At 42.2% G+C, this 15,204-nt stretch overlaps 1 protein-coding gene across 5 annotated transcripts in view; it reads left to right on the top strand.

Moving 5' to 3' along the window:
* Positions 1-15,204, top strand: part of LOC126162871 (pumilio homolog 2) — a 593,093-nt gene that overhangs the window by 31,968 nt on the left and 545,921 nt on the right. For all 5 annotated transcript variants that reach the window (XM_049919652.1, XM_049919655.1, XM_049919653.1 and 2 more), the window contains exon 3: positions 5,725-5,880. In XM_049919652.1, coding sequence (XP_049775609.1) covers positions 5,725-5,880 — 156 coding nt within the window. The remainder of the gene's footprint in view (positions 1-5,724; positions 5,881-15,204) is intronic.

The following is a 15,204-nucleotide window of genomic DNA, read 5'->3' as shown; positions in this document are numbered from 1 at the left end:
GATGTAAGGGTCCATCTACCGAAAAGTGCTTCACTGGAATATTAGATACAAGATTACATGTGTTGACATTGTAATTTTTGCTTTGAAATTCAATGTTAATTTTTTCGCTAAGTTCTTTGACAGATTTTTTGTTTTCTAAATCATTGCATTCTACTTTTTCTTCTAGAGTAACCAAACGATTGTCAGTTTTTTGTTCTACATTTTTTACTAAAACTTTTGTATTCTCATCCAAATTTTTAATTTCCCCTTTAATGTCATTAAAATCAATTAAATTTATTTCCCTATCTGCCAGTAACTCATTTTTTACAGTATTAATTTCACCGCTCAATTTAGCATCAATTTCATTTACTTTTGCTTCCACAGATTCAATTTTTTCCTCAGCATTGCCAACTCTGTTCGAAAGATCACCCACTTGGGTATTGACTGCTTGGACTTGCAACAAAATGTTATCAATTTTTTCATCCCAGTAAGTCTTATTGTCGTCAAGTGTTTGTTTAATTTCTTTCGTAAAATTTACAAGAAAACTTTTTAAATCAAACTTATCGGTTCTTTCACTTTCATTTGACCTGTCCTGATGTTCGAAGTCTATTAAATTACTACTTTCTACTTTAGGCACAATACTCTCGAAAATCTCATAAGTCATTGTGAAGAACAAAAATTTATACACAACAATACAGAACAAGATAAAAAGATTGTTTTAACAAAATACGATGGTTTCGTGACTTATCTGGAACACTCTTCTACTGTTGCAAAACCACGTTTTCCATCCATGTGATTGTTGACCAAAATTCTTGAAGTATTTTCTTCTGTCGAAAATTATATTTTTTGCCGAAACATTTCTTCATCAAAACTTTCACTTCCCGATGAACACAAACACTGTAACACACATTCTGAAGAAACTGGTATTAACACACAAAAATTTTCTTCCTCGTAGCACTGTTGAAAATCTCGTGAACACGACATCCCGGCTGACGCCCACAATTGAAATGCGGCTAAGACACAAGTTGAAAATATGATCACTATTTTTTCTTATTTACTTAAATTTGCCATATTTCGTGACAGTACCTTTTCCATTAAACGTTTATACGGCGATATAGTCTTGGCTTCAGTTGTCTGAGAATGATACCACAATGCATCTTTGTTGGTTGCAGAATTGACGTGGTTCAACGTGTTTCTCTCATTTTGGTGTTTCAAATACAGTTTCTTCAAATGTAATTTCTTCTTTTTTTTTTAGTTCATACAAAAATAATAGTAACATACTTCAAACTGTTCTTCCGTCAACACCATGGTCAACACACACCAAGAGTTAGCTGCCGACTTACTACAGTCAAAGATGACTCCAACGTCAAAGATGTTTTACACCACACACAATCTTCCAGTTGTAATCAGTCTCTCTGCTAATCTTCGATACATTTTCTAATAGTAATCAATATGCTTTTACTCTCAAAAACAGAAGTAAATTAACATATAATAAAACAAATTATAATAAATCCCGACAAAAATATAAGAAAACATTTAAATTCGGTATCGACAAATACGGTAAAGAAAATAACATCTCCCAGATCCATTACAATGCTGAAGCTGCTGAACTACCACTGTTCTATCACCATGACTTTGTCTTCAGCAAGTATGCATGCCATTTGTCTGCCATGCATGGCCAGCCTTCCTATGCCTCCTTCTTTGATGATTCCTTAGATCGTCAGCATGGGGCTCGTCCCTCTTCTCTGTTTCATCCTGGAGTCCACTTTCGCCACTTGCTACGGCGGCTTAACTTCATGCTACCTGCAACTTTCCCAGTGGGTTGTGAACCCTTCACCACCTTGGCTCTGTGAAGCAGCCCATGTTAATCTTGGCCTTCATTCACTTCCTAAGGATACTACTCCAGTCTCGGTCTATCGCCTTCAGTTTCATGACCTTCGCATGGAACTTAGCACTAGTACTTTTGTATAAACTGATGGCTCTTGGACTTACCGTGGGGTCGGGTGTGCTTTCGTCATTGGCACCTGTGTGTTTCGATATCAGCTTCCGGCACACTCCTCAGTATTTACAGCCGAGCTTTTCGCCTTGTATCAGGCCACAGAGTACATCCAGCGACACAGCCTTCCCAGTTGTGTCCTCTGCTCAGACTCACTCGGCGCCCTCCAAAGTCTCTGTGCGCTGTACACTGCTCATCCCTTAGTGCAGTGGGTCCAGGAAAACTCTCACTTGCTCACTCTTGGTGGAGCCAATGTCATGTTTCTGTGGGTCCCTGGTCATGTCAGTCTGCGAGGAAACGAGGCTGCTGCCAAGGCTGCAGTCCACTCACCTCAGCCCATGAGTACCTCTGTTCCCTCCAATGATCTCTTCATTGCCATCTGTCAGGTGGTGGTGTCTCTTTAGCATTGCCAATGGTCCTCCCTTCACGGGAATAAGCTTCGGCTTATTAAGCCTCTTCCGGCGCCTTGGACAACCAACTCTAACCAAGATTATTTTAACTCGGCTGCATATTGGGCACTGCCTTTTTAGCTATCGTCATTCGCTCAGCAGCGCTACCCCACCAATTTGTACGCATTGTGTCCAGATTTTAACTGTCCACCATTACTTGCTGGGATGCCCTTTTTTTTACCAATTAACGTTCCAGCTTGGGTTTGCCATCTGATTTATCAGCCGGTTTAGTGAATGACGCACGGGCTGTCGACCGCATTTTACTTTTTATCCATCGAAGCAATATGGCGAAGGCCATTTAATTTTTAGTTTTGAATCTCCATTTTTCTACAGAGTTTTTTAGCTCTTTTTCCATGTGCCTTGTTTCGCTGTCTCCTATTCTGTCCATTGGGACTGACATATCGTCATTTACCTCGTCTCTATGTTTGTGTTCTATAGTTTTGACTTGGGTGCGTATGACATCAGTTGTTTTTTGCACCCTAAAACAAAACAAAAAAAAATCTCCCTTGGCTTATCTTTCCAGTCTCCCACCACCTCCCAAAGTCCCACTATCCGGCCACAGAAGAGTATTCCCCTTGTAACTCAGTACCACCTAGGACTGGAGCAGCTGAATTACATTCTCCGCCAGGATTTGGCTATCTCTCTTCGTGCCCTGAAATGAGAAATGTCCTGCCTGCTATCCTTCCCACCCCTTCCACAGTGGTATTCTGCCATCCACTTAACCTATGCCATATACTCGTCCATCCTTACACAACTCCAGCTCCCAATCCTTTACCTCGTGGCTCGTACCCCTGTAATAGACCTAGATGCCAGACCTGTCCCACACATCCTCCCACCACCACCTACCCCAGTCGTCACAAACATCACTTATCCCATTAAAGGCAGGGCTGCCTGTGAAACTAGTCGTGATCTACAATCTAAGCTGCAACCACTGTGGTGCAGTCTATGTGGGCACGACAACCAACAAGCTGTCTGTCTGCCTGAATGGCCACTGTCAAACTGTGGCCAAGAAACAAGTGGATCACCCTGTTGCTGAACACGCTGCCCAACACGACGACATCCTTTATTTCAATGACTGCTTCACAGCCTGTGCCATATGGATCCTTCCCACCAACACCAGCTTTTCTGAATTGTGCAGGTGTGAAATTTCCCTACAATACATCCTAGGTTCTCATAACACTCCTGGCTTCAACCTTCATTAGTCACTGTCCTAACCCATCCAGCCCCTTCCCTGTTCCCATTTTAGCACTACACAGCCATCATTTCACCACCACACCCAGTCTTTTTACTTCTCTCGCCCTCTCTCCACCTCTCCCTTGTTCTCCATCTAACCTACAGCACCTCACTGTCTGCCACCCCTACCATACTATCCCTCCCCCTCCTCCTACCCACCCCAGCCTCCTCTTCATCCCCACCCAGTCGCCATTCCCATCATGCACTGGTGCTACTGCTGCTGTTCACAGTGTGGTTTCAGTTGCGCGAGACTGTAGTTGTGTGTGTGAGTTGCATTTTGTGTGTGTGTGTGTGTGTGTGTGTGTGTGTGTGTGTGTGTGTGTGTGTGGGCGCCCGCGCGCTGTCTAGTTTTGATGGATGAAGGCCATACTGGCCACAAGCTTTATGTGTGACAGTCCTTTTTATTGCGCCTATTTGCGACTCAGCATCTCCGCTATATGGTGAGTAGCAACGTTTCTTTTCATAGTACTGTATTTTCCATTGTTTGATTTCTTCTGAGTTTCAACACCTCCGCTGTCCACCAAACTCCCCAGACATGAACATTATTGAGCATATCTGTGATGCCTCGCAACATGCTGTTCAGAAGAGATCTCCACCCCCTCGTACTAGTACAGAGTCATTGTGTTAATTCCGTCCAGTACTACTACAGACGCTAGCCAAGTCCATGCCACGTATTTTGCGGCACCTCTGTGTGCTTTCGGGGCCCTACACGATATTTGTCAGGCGTACCAGTTTCTTTGGCTTTTCAGCATATATTTCTAGAGTAATCATTTAAAGCTGGTTCGTGAAACTTTGTTAATGGACTTTGTCGCGATAGTTTACATCTGTCTTCAAGTGTCTTTTAGTTCAATTCCTTCAGTGTCTCTGTGACACTCTCCCATGTTACATTCAGTATCCCCAGTTAGTCCTATTGTGTACAGGTCTCACACTTGAGGAATATTCTAGAACCAGTTGCACGAGTGATTTGTAAGCAATCTCCTTTGTAAACTGATTGCACATCCCCAGTATTCTATCAATAAACTGAAGTCTACCACTTGCTTTACCCCTGACTGAATATGTGTAATCATTCCATTTCATATCTCTACAAAGTGTCACACCCAGATATTTGTATGAGTTGGCAGATTCCGACAGTGACTCACTGATATCATAGTCATAGGATACTATGTTCTTTCGCTTTGTGAACAACAAAATTTTAAATTTCTGAACATTTAGAGCAAGTTGCCAATCTCTGTACCACTTTGAAATCTTATCAAGATCTGACTGAATATTTTTGCAGCTTCTTTTAGGTAGTACTTCATTATAGATACTTCTGCAAGAAGCCTGATTTTACTATTAATATGGTCTGCTAGGTCATTAATATACAACATGAACAGTAAGGATCTGAACGCACATTCCTGGAGCACACCTGAAGTTACTCGTACATCTGACAATGACTCAAACATCCAAGATAACATGCTCAATACAAATTTCACTTGATATCCCATGTGATCCTAATTTTGACTATAATCGTAGGTGTGGTACTGAGTCAAATGCTTTTCGGAAATCAAGAAATACTGCAAATCATACTCTTTATGCTAATATTTCCGATTGGATAACATTTATGGGGGAAGATTGTTAAATACTACTTGTGTTGCATGTCAGAGTATTTTTTTATTGAATGGAGACTTTGAATCAGTTATTTTCATTTGAGTAGTGGGTTAACTACACTGCTGTTGGCTGCTGTGTTGTATGCTGTCTCGTGTTGAATCTTATTTATAATGAATTTGTCATTAATCGAATATTAAACACTATTGTCTTTGTGCATTGTCTTTAACACCATTACCCCTCCCATAAAGAGAGACACGGTGGGAGAAGAAAAAACCTTGGAATGTCCAGAGGGAAACATCAGAATAAAGAATCGTGATTTTGGTATTGTTTTTATCTCACCGCAGTGGCCGAAGTATAGGTATATGTAAAGGAAACATTGTTATGTGCTTATAAATAATATGTACTCCTGCAAATGATTTCACTTAACTGTTAATAGCTTTTATTTATAACCATTACTGACTATCTACTGTCAAATTTCAGGCTCCAGAGACTGGTAGACCACAGTTGGCAAGATCCCAGGATGATGCAATGGTCGGTTACATGTTCCAGCGACCACATTCAGATCCAGATTTTCCCTTACCGCCACCTTTCACAAAACAGCATCCTCGCTGGGCACTGGGAGATGAAAGTATTGACGTGAGTGGAATTTTGTGCAATGTGTTGTGTAAAATACACATGGAAGGACAACCTTGACTGCCTCTCTCTCTCTCTCTCTCTCTCTCTCTCTCTCTTCCTCTCCCCTTTCCCTCCCCCTCCCTCCTCTCTCCCCCCTCTCCCTGTCTCCCCTCTCTCCTGCCCCCCTCCCTCTCTCCTGCCCCCCTCCCTCTCTCCTGCCCCCTCCCTCTCTCCCCCCTCCCTCTCTCCCACCCTCCCTCTCCCCCCTCCCTCTCTCCCACCCCTCCCTCTCCCCCCTCCCTCTCTCCCACCCCCTCTCCCTCTCTCCACCTCCCTCCTCTATGTCTCTCTGCCTCCCCTCCCCCCTCTCCCCCTCCCCCCTCCCTCCTTCCTTTCATCCCACTCCCCCCCCCCCCAGTTGTGTTTGTAGAACTGTCATTTTGCAGTACCATGGCCATACCAATTGATCCCACGGACACACCAATTTCTTTGAAGCAAACAATTGTGAAGAAAGTTATATGCGCTTCGTCTCCCTCCACTCAGCTTACAGGTGTTGTGTTTCATGTCCCAACCGGTCTCTCATGATGGAGTGATAGTTAATAGCTGAATTAGGATAATTATCTTCTTCATATCGTTTTTTGAAAATCTTGTATCGAGGACTTTTCAATAATCATGTTAAAATATGTATATTTCTTACTCAGAAGTATAAATGAAAATTAATTTATGTATCATTTTAACTGCATTAGAACATTTTTCTGATGCCTTTAGTCTTTGCTTTGCTGCTTGACATTTGTCTTGTTCCTAGGCCAGGAGTTCATCTAGTGTCTTAAGTATTGTGTGCTTTTCTTAGGCAGGATTTTGCATGGTGTACCTTATCTGCCACATTTTTCTTCTTTTGTGTGTCATTGGTGTTTCTTCACTTCCCCCTAGTAGTGCTCACACTTAGGAATTCGTCGTAATATAATAAATATGTAGCAGTACATCTATGGTGGTTTCCTATTAACAAGACTCATGTTTGGAGCTCAAGATGATCAAGATTACATAAAATCTTTACACTGAGGAAGCAATAGACTCAGTATCAACTTTTTATTGGTGCTGCAGAGAGAGTGTATTTCATTAAGATCAATAGTTTTATTGAGAGACAGCTGTCAGACTTACAAGTGTTCAAGTTTAAACAACACGTTATTCCTACTAACATACATAGTAAGTACTTCAATTAAATATTCTTGCTTGCATATCATATATATGAGAGTAGTATGAAAAGGATAGATTACCACTTATCATATAGCAGCGATGCTGAGTCGCAGATAAACAAAACAAAAGCCTGTCAAACAAGTAAGCTTTCTATCAATCTGATATAATTAAATTTCCCTTGACATATATGAGTCTCAACTGTAACCATGATAATGATGAAAGCTGAAGAAATGAATTAAAATTCGTGCCACCGCCAGGACACTCTATTATGTCCAAAGCTAGGGTGCTATTCCAATACCAGAGAGTTTCGGCAATAGAAGAAGGGGAAAATAAGCTGAAGATAGGAACTGAAGTTCATGTTGGGGAGGGCATTGGACTAGAGTAGTCCGTGCAGCTGTGTTACCTGTACTGCTGCAGTTAGGTGATGGCTAGCACACCAGAGAGACCCAAGTTCAAGGAGACCCGGGTTCAAGTCCCAGCCGTGGCACAAATTTTAATTCATTTGTTCAGCTTCCATCATTATCATAAGAGAGCTTTCAGCCAAATAGGCCTTCATCAGAATCATACAAGGTGGAATCCATAATTTTTGGGACTGGTGCTGTCATCTGGAAAGCAGGAGTAGTAGATCTTTGTACTGCTAGGTGGCGAGAGCTGCATATCTGATGAGTCAGTCTGCGGAGTGGCATTCAGCTGGGAGGACAGGTTGCGTGTCCACAGTGATTTCCGTAATACTCTGTGTTTGGTGTGTGGCAATTTTACGATGGATCTGCGAACAGAACAGCGTGTGTGTATCAAATTCTGTGCGAATCTCGGGAAAAGTGGTATGTAGACCCTTGCAATGATTCGACAAGTGTTTGAGGGGCAGAGCATGAGCCGTACGCGTGTGTTTGAGTGGCGTGCTCGATTCAGGGCTGGCCATACAGACGTTGAAGACAATGCTCACACTGGAAGGCCCGTTAGCCACACAACGCTAGACATTGTTGCCAAACTTCCACAATTGGTTCGTGCAGATCAGCGTCAAACCATTCAACACCTTGCGGATGAAGTGGGTATTGGGTATGGGACATGTCAATGAATGTTGACTGATGAATTGGGCATGCATTGTGTCACCGCAAAATTTGTGCCAGGAATCTAGACTACCGATCAGAAGGCACAGCATGTTGAAGTGGGCACAGATTCGTCAGACTGAATCTGATGATCTAACCTGCTTGTCACAAGTTATCACCGGCAACGAGAGCTGAATTTACGGTTATGACCCAGAGACAAAACAACAATCGTCCCAGTGGAAGAGCCCAGACTCTCCAAGAACCAAAAATGCGAGAGAGGTGAAGAGCAAAGTGAAGAACATGATCATTGTTTTCTTTGATACCAAGGGAATTGTGCACAAAGAATTCATTCCACCCAACCAATCAGTGAATTCCGCATACTGCTGTGACACTTTGCAATGGCTCCGTGAAAATGTGCAGCGACGACGGCCCAAACTTTGGCATCAAGGGAACTGGCTGCTGCATCATGACAACGCACCCTGTCACACGTCCTTGCTCACCAGGAAACAACATGGCGGTTGTACCCCACCCACCGTACTTGCCAGATTTGGCACCTTATGACTTCACGCTATTCCCAGACCTGAAGCTCAAGTTGAAAGGCCATCAGTTCGACATTCTAAAGAGGATTCAAGAAACCTCGCTGTTGGTGATAAACACCCTCAAAGAACAGGACTTCCAGAAAACGTTTCACCAGTGGCAGAAGCACTGGGATCAGTGTGTATGTGCGGATTAGAACTATTTCGTGGGTGTGGTGACCATTATTTCAAAGGTAAGGTTTTTAACAGGTGGCAGCACCAGTCCCAAAAACGATGGATAGCTCCTCTTACACACACACACACACACACACACACACACACACACACACACAAACACACACACACACACACACACACAAGCACATGTAAGTGCAACTCTCACACATGACCACAATCTCTTTCTGCCAGGACCAGACACAGTCTGGCCTCGACAGCCAAGACTGTAGTGTTGTGTGTGTGTGTGTGTGTGTGTGTGTGTGTGTGTGTGTGTGTGTGTGTGTGTGTGAGAGAGAGAGAGAGAGAGGGGGGGGGGACTGATTCTGATTCAGGCATTTTTGCCAGTTTGTTCCCACTGTGGATGCCCTGGATTCATTGCACATTCCAGCAAAGAAAGAAGACAACTATTTGACGACTACTAAGCTGCTACATGCCAATCATCACAACAGTTCTACTTGTGCCAGTCAATTGGTGACGAATATGGTTGACCTGTGATACGAAGCCCCTTTAGCCACCAAATTCAGAAACCTAAGGAAGGTGACCATCCATGGAGGTGAGACCACTGTTGCTGAAAATTCTCTGTGGATGACAGTTACCAAGATATCAGGAAATGTCATTGACATCATCGTCAGTGGCCAACTTATCTGTCATTAGCAGACTAAGACTCCTTTATCTCTAATGTCGAAAGCTTATCCTAATTGGAAGTGTGCATTCTGTGATACAAAAGAGGTGGTGCTGTTGTCGTAAATGTGAAATGTGTCATGCCAACAGGAACATGTAACGGAAGAAAAATTATCAGTGAGAGAACACAAACTTTATAACAGAATTTACTCATACTGCTGTCCTCAGGTGGGTCTTCTTGTAGGCGTCATTAATAGTCATAGTCTGTGGAAGATCAGAGGTCCAGATTGACAAAGCTATTTCAGCAAGTACACATAATAACAAATATTGCTCTGGACAAGTGTTTGCTGTTGAAGACCTTCTTATCTCACCATCATCAAGACAAGTTCTAGTGGTTGACCTAGATGTTCAGTTAAACTGTGAAGATTTTGTTGATTGCAAAAGACTACTCAGGCTCGCAAACAGTGTAGTGGAGGACGCTACTATCGAGTCACTATTGGCATCTGGCGTGAGGGAGGAACACTGACAAATCTGTGTTGCGACAACATTTGAATGCTTTCAAATCAGGAATGGAGAAAAGACCATATAGTGAATGGGAAAGTTCTGTATCAACACTGAGGATCATCCACCAATTAGCCAGCAATTGTGTAGGGTGTCATCGGTTGAACTATGGGTAATCGGGGAGGAAGTGGAGGTGAGGCTGCCAGATGACATCATAGAACCTTTAGAGTCCTTGCTTCTCTTCTGTGGTCTGTTTGAAGAAGAAAGATGGCAGTTGTCATTTCTGTGTTGACTACTGATGGATGAACAAAATAATGAAAAAACATGTCAACCAAAGGCCACGTGTTGGATGACATACTGGATTGCCTGAAATGAGCATTAAGTATTTCTCAGCTATGGTCATGCAGCCAGGTTACTGACAAATTGAGGGTCATGAAGCTGACCAGAAGAAGACTGTCTTCATAACATCTGACAAAGTTATGCTGTTTTGACTCTGTAAATCTCCAGCCACCTTCAAAAGTGTCAAGGACAACTTGCTTCAACGCTATATCACAGTGTGTCTTTGCTATTTGGATGACATTGTTAAGTGTGTTCAGACTGCAGGCCCTTTGCCAGAGTCTGAAAAAGTGCCTCTTTGTTTGGAAGGAGACAGCAAATTTCTCTGAGACAATGTGTAAGAAAGGTTTTTCTTGCGTCCTTAGGCACTAACATCTTCTCCAGACCAAGCATGGTTTGAGAATAATGCCAAGGCAGGAATTCACATGGACACTAGCAGTTAAGGGATAGATGCGGCTGTAGTACAAATTCAGGAAGGTGCCAAAAAAGTAATTGCTAATGGTTTCAGAATACTCTCAAAGTCAGAGGAGAACTACTCTGCAACCAAGGAATAGTGCCTTGCAGTTGTTTGAGCCATGAATAAGTTCCATCTGTATGTATTTGGCTAACCATTCACTGTTGTGACCACCATTCTCAATTCTGGCTTATTAGCCTGAAGTTTCTGTCAGATTGACTGGCTAGATGGGCATGAGGCAATTATCTCCGGGGCATCTCTATTACCAATTCCACAGCACCATTCCACCAATTTGACATCAACCTTATTCAGGATATTTCCAAAGTCAACAGATGGGAATCAATGGATGACAGTTTGTAATGACTACCTTACCAGTTATGCTGTCACCAATGTCGTGCCAACTGCTGTAGCTTCAGAAATTGCAATATTCCATGTAGAAGACATTTTGAAGCTAGGAGAACCCTGTATGATGGTGTCTGATGGTGGAAAAAATTATCGCGGTGGCCGAGTGGTTCTAGACACTTCAGTCCGGAACCGCGCGACTGCTACGCTCGCAGGTTCGAATCCTGCCTCGGGCATGGATGTGTGTGATGTCCTTAGGTTAGTTAGGTTTAAGTAGTTCAAAGTTCTAGGGGACTGATGACCTCAGATGTTAAGTCCCATAGTGCTGAGACATTTGAACCATTTTGAAAAACCTTCCACTCGAGACTAATACCAGAGATAATTTCATGTTTTGACATCACCCACAGGATGGCATCTGCCCACCAGTCATAGATGAATAGCCTCCCAGAATGATTAAATAATGTATTGCCAGACATGTTATCGATGTACGGTGGTTTTGAATAGAGATTGGTATACAGTACTCCTCTTTGTGGCATGCACAGAGTAGCTAGAGACTAAAGACTTCACACCATTCTTTTTCCTCCACAGTTGTGAGGCCAGTATGGCAATGGATTCATGTCCTCTTTCAGCTGGATGATATCCAGTATTATTAAGTGAAATGCCTGATCACCAGGACCGAAGAAGCAAGACAGCTGGTGTACGGACTCTGGATACCCAGGGGAAGGACCAATAATACTATAATCCCAAGCACAGTCCAGTGAGATGCATCCTGGGATCCTTGGTATGTGTTTTTACACCTGTGTGGAAAGTGGCACTGCTGGAAAAGTTGCTAAAACTCTACTTTGGGTCACATCATATCCTTTGTTACTTATTGGATGCCACATACGAAGTTGATGATTATAAACCATCATCAAGAAGAGTGCAGAGATGTCATTCATGGCCTTCATATGAAACCCTACTGCAGTCCTGAGGCACAGATTGATGATGGAGACTTCTAATTCAAGGAAACTGAAGGCATGCTTGACAACAGTGAAACTTCAATGGCAGGAGCTACGTTTGACGTTCATCATAATGCAGCAGATGTGACAATGTGACCAGAACATGATCATCCTTTGATGTTGCTATAAAGAGGATCCTTGTCAAGATCTAGTTCCTGGGTGCTGTAATCATCTCTTGTGAGAACTTCTAAAAGAAAAGGTCACTTTTTCTCCAGGGGATGGAGAAATGCCATGAGCCATGCTGCTTGCTTGTAGAGTAGCTCGCCCTGTGCATATAGCCAGACTAAATTAATCCAATATTTGAGAATGAGAGTACTTAGTAACTTGCAACAAATTCTACACATAATTTCAAATCTTTACGAGACTTTTTCTTGCCCACACCCCCCACAAAATGAGGAATGGAAAACAGTTTATTGCTCATTACATTCTCACTGTTCATGCAATTCAACTGCCCCATCTGGCATGATGTTTTAATTGCTTCTTTACTGCTAACTGGATTAGCAACACACTTTGCAGACAGTATTCCCATATACTACAGCATGTATCTGCAAAAATATATCATTGTATGACACATAGTTCAGGAGGTATGACATCATAAACATTGAGCTGTCTGAGAAGGAAACTGCAGGATAAAATTTGCTAGAAATTCGGGTGAAATATGTCAAATATATGTGATATGTGTACTCAGGCAAAGATGCAGTTAAAAAGCTCCTCTTAAACCCCTGGACTGATTCCAGATAACTTTGTATGTACATTAATTACTATCTGGGAAGAAATATTGTGGGCTAAGAACCAGGAACCTCCTAGTGGGATCAGGGTAAAAATGTGTGGAGAGAATGCAGGAGGAGATGGACAGAGAAAGGGAAGAGAAGAAGATGGACAGAGAGGGAGGGCAGGGAGATGGACTAATAAAATTGGAATAAATATATACCAAGGCAACTCAGCTTCTGTAATATTTGATGTTTGTATAAATAGTGGCACTCTTCATCTAGGAGCTGAGTTCTGTTATGTCTGTATGTTGATATCAGTAATAAATGTGCTTTCAGTGATAAATACTGCTCTTCACTCATGATCTTGCTTTCGGATTTGGACAGAATTGTGGTTAGAATGTGACGGTACTTCAAAGTTCTTCTTTTCCTTTTTCCATTGGGTCATCTAAGGAGCACTTGCCAATTTCATTGCTTCCTCCTAAGTTCCTTCTTTCTTCTTCCTCCAGTATTATTTCATCTTCTCACTATGTATCCTTTTTCTCTCCTCAGACCATTTTGACCCTGTCTTCTTCTGCCATGGAACCCTTCCATTTTTAATACTTTCTTCTTAAAAATCTATGTCTCTGTTGCATCTCTTTCACACGTTGTTTGTTTCCAAATCTTTCCTAACTTCTTGAACCCAGGCTATAGTTGACTTCTTGTCCCAAAATATTTAAAAAGTCTGTTTGGTCAACTTGTTACCATTCATTCTGTATAAATGTTGAAAATATAGCAGTTGCCTCTTCTGTAACATCTCATTTATGCTTTCCCTATGTTGCAATCTACTTCTTCATTACTTCTTAGTTTCAATACCTCTGTGTTTCTTAGTGGTCTGAGTGTTTTTAAAATGATTCTTCCTTCTAGGACTTCAGGTGTGTGTAATTTGTAATTCAGTACTATCTGTTCACTTGCATAGAGACATTGTGGTTGCTGTGTTGTGGTGCTATAATTTTGGGTTTCTTTCACGTACAGCAAATTTTTCTAAGCTATTTTCTTGAATCATACCTCCCAAATATTTAAATTTATTAATCGTCTCTTTCTGTCTAGTATCTGTTACTAGGATTTCTGGTGAACTCTTTATGTACTTCAAAATTCTGTTATTACAGTTACTTTCAATTTCACATGCAACTGTTCCATTAATGTAAATATCCTACTCTACAATGATTTTATGAAAATCACATTTGGGGGGGGGGGGGGGTCAGCTTGATGGCCACCATACAAAACTCATAAATAGAAAACTTCCACTGTAAAAGACATGCATCAAGACACAGTGGACACAATTATAGGATACAAATCAAGAAAATTAAAAATGGTAATAACAAGCAGCAATTGGCCACAGGAGGAGATTAATACCTGAAGTCTTCCGACAGTGCTATGAGCAACTGAGGAAAGAAGTTTTATTTTGAATCCAGAATCTATAGCTGCTGCACATTATTTCAAATGTTACCTTTGATGAAATAAGTAGAGGAATTTACCATAATGATCAGAAACTTGACCAGTGTAGCAGAAGAAGGATTGAAGGCGATGACATAATTGGGGTTCAATATATTTTCAAAAAGTGCAAGCCCTGGAAAGTCCAGGATGGAATAACAATAATATGAAAGGAATAGAGTTCTACTCACCCCATAGAGGAGTTGTTGAGTTGTAGACAGGCACAATGCAAAAGACTAATAAACATTTAAGTGTTCGGAAAAAAGTCCTCTTTCCAAAAATATAAAACACACACACACACACACACACACACACACACACACACACACACACACATTCCCACAGCTGCTGGGGCCTGACTGCAGACTGTGCTATGTCTGACCTGAGCGGTAATCGGCTGTGGTAGAAGGAAGCAGTTTGGGGCAGAGGGGAGGAGGGATAGCAGGGTAAGAGTGGAGCAGTATGCTCTGCTGCCTGTGAGTGTTTGCAGTGACATGCCCATGGGAGTAAGTGGCAGACCCACAGGAAAGCTGGTCTCTTTGCTACGTGGGCGCCATGAAACTGGAAGCATAGGTAATTGGTGTTCGCTGTCAGTGCTCCTGGGTGTTGAAGTGTACAATTCTGGAACAAAAAATTGTGGGAGTTTTCCGGTCCGAATGTTGATGCCTTGTGAGGGCACATCTGAATATGTTTTCTGCATCAGGAACCATCCTGGAGTTGACCTTCAACCATTGCTCTGCATAAATGGTGCATTATGGGAGTTGCTATCCAGTGTTGGCAACTCTTGGAAAACATTAATGACAAGATTTCATCCTGGAGGGAACATCAGTAACAGCTTGAACGCTGGAGACAGGAGTGGAGAGTGGTAGGATGGATTAGAGACAATTGTGAGTGATGCAACTGCTGTTCAATTCTTTTGGT

The sequence above is a fragment of the Schistocerca cancellata genome, chromosome 2, assembly GCF_023864275.1.
Source record: "Schistocerca cancellata isolate TAMUIC-IGC-003103 chromosome 2, iqSchCanc2.1, whole genome shotgun sequence".
In the NCBI taxonomy this organism is placed as follows: Eukaryota; Metazoa; Arthropoda; class Insecta; order Orthoptera; family Acrididae; genus Schistocerca; species Schistocerca cancellata.
This window is presented reverse-complemented; position numbering and strand designations above follow the sequence as displayed.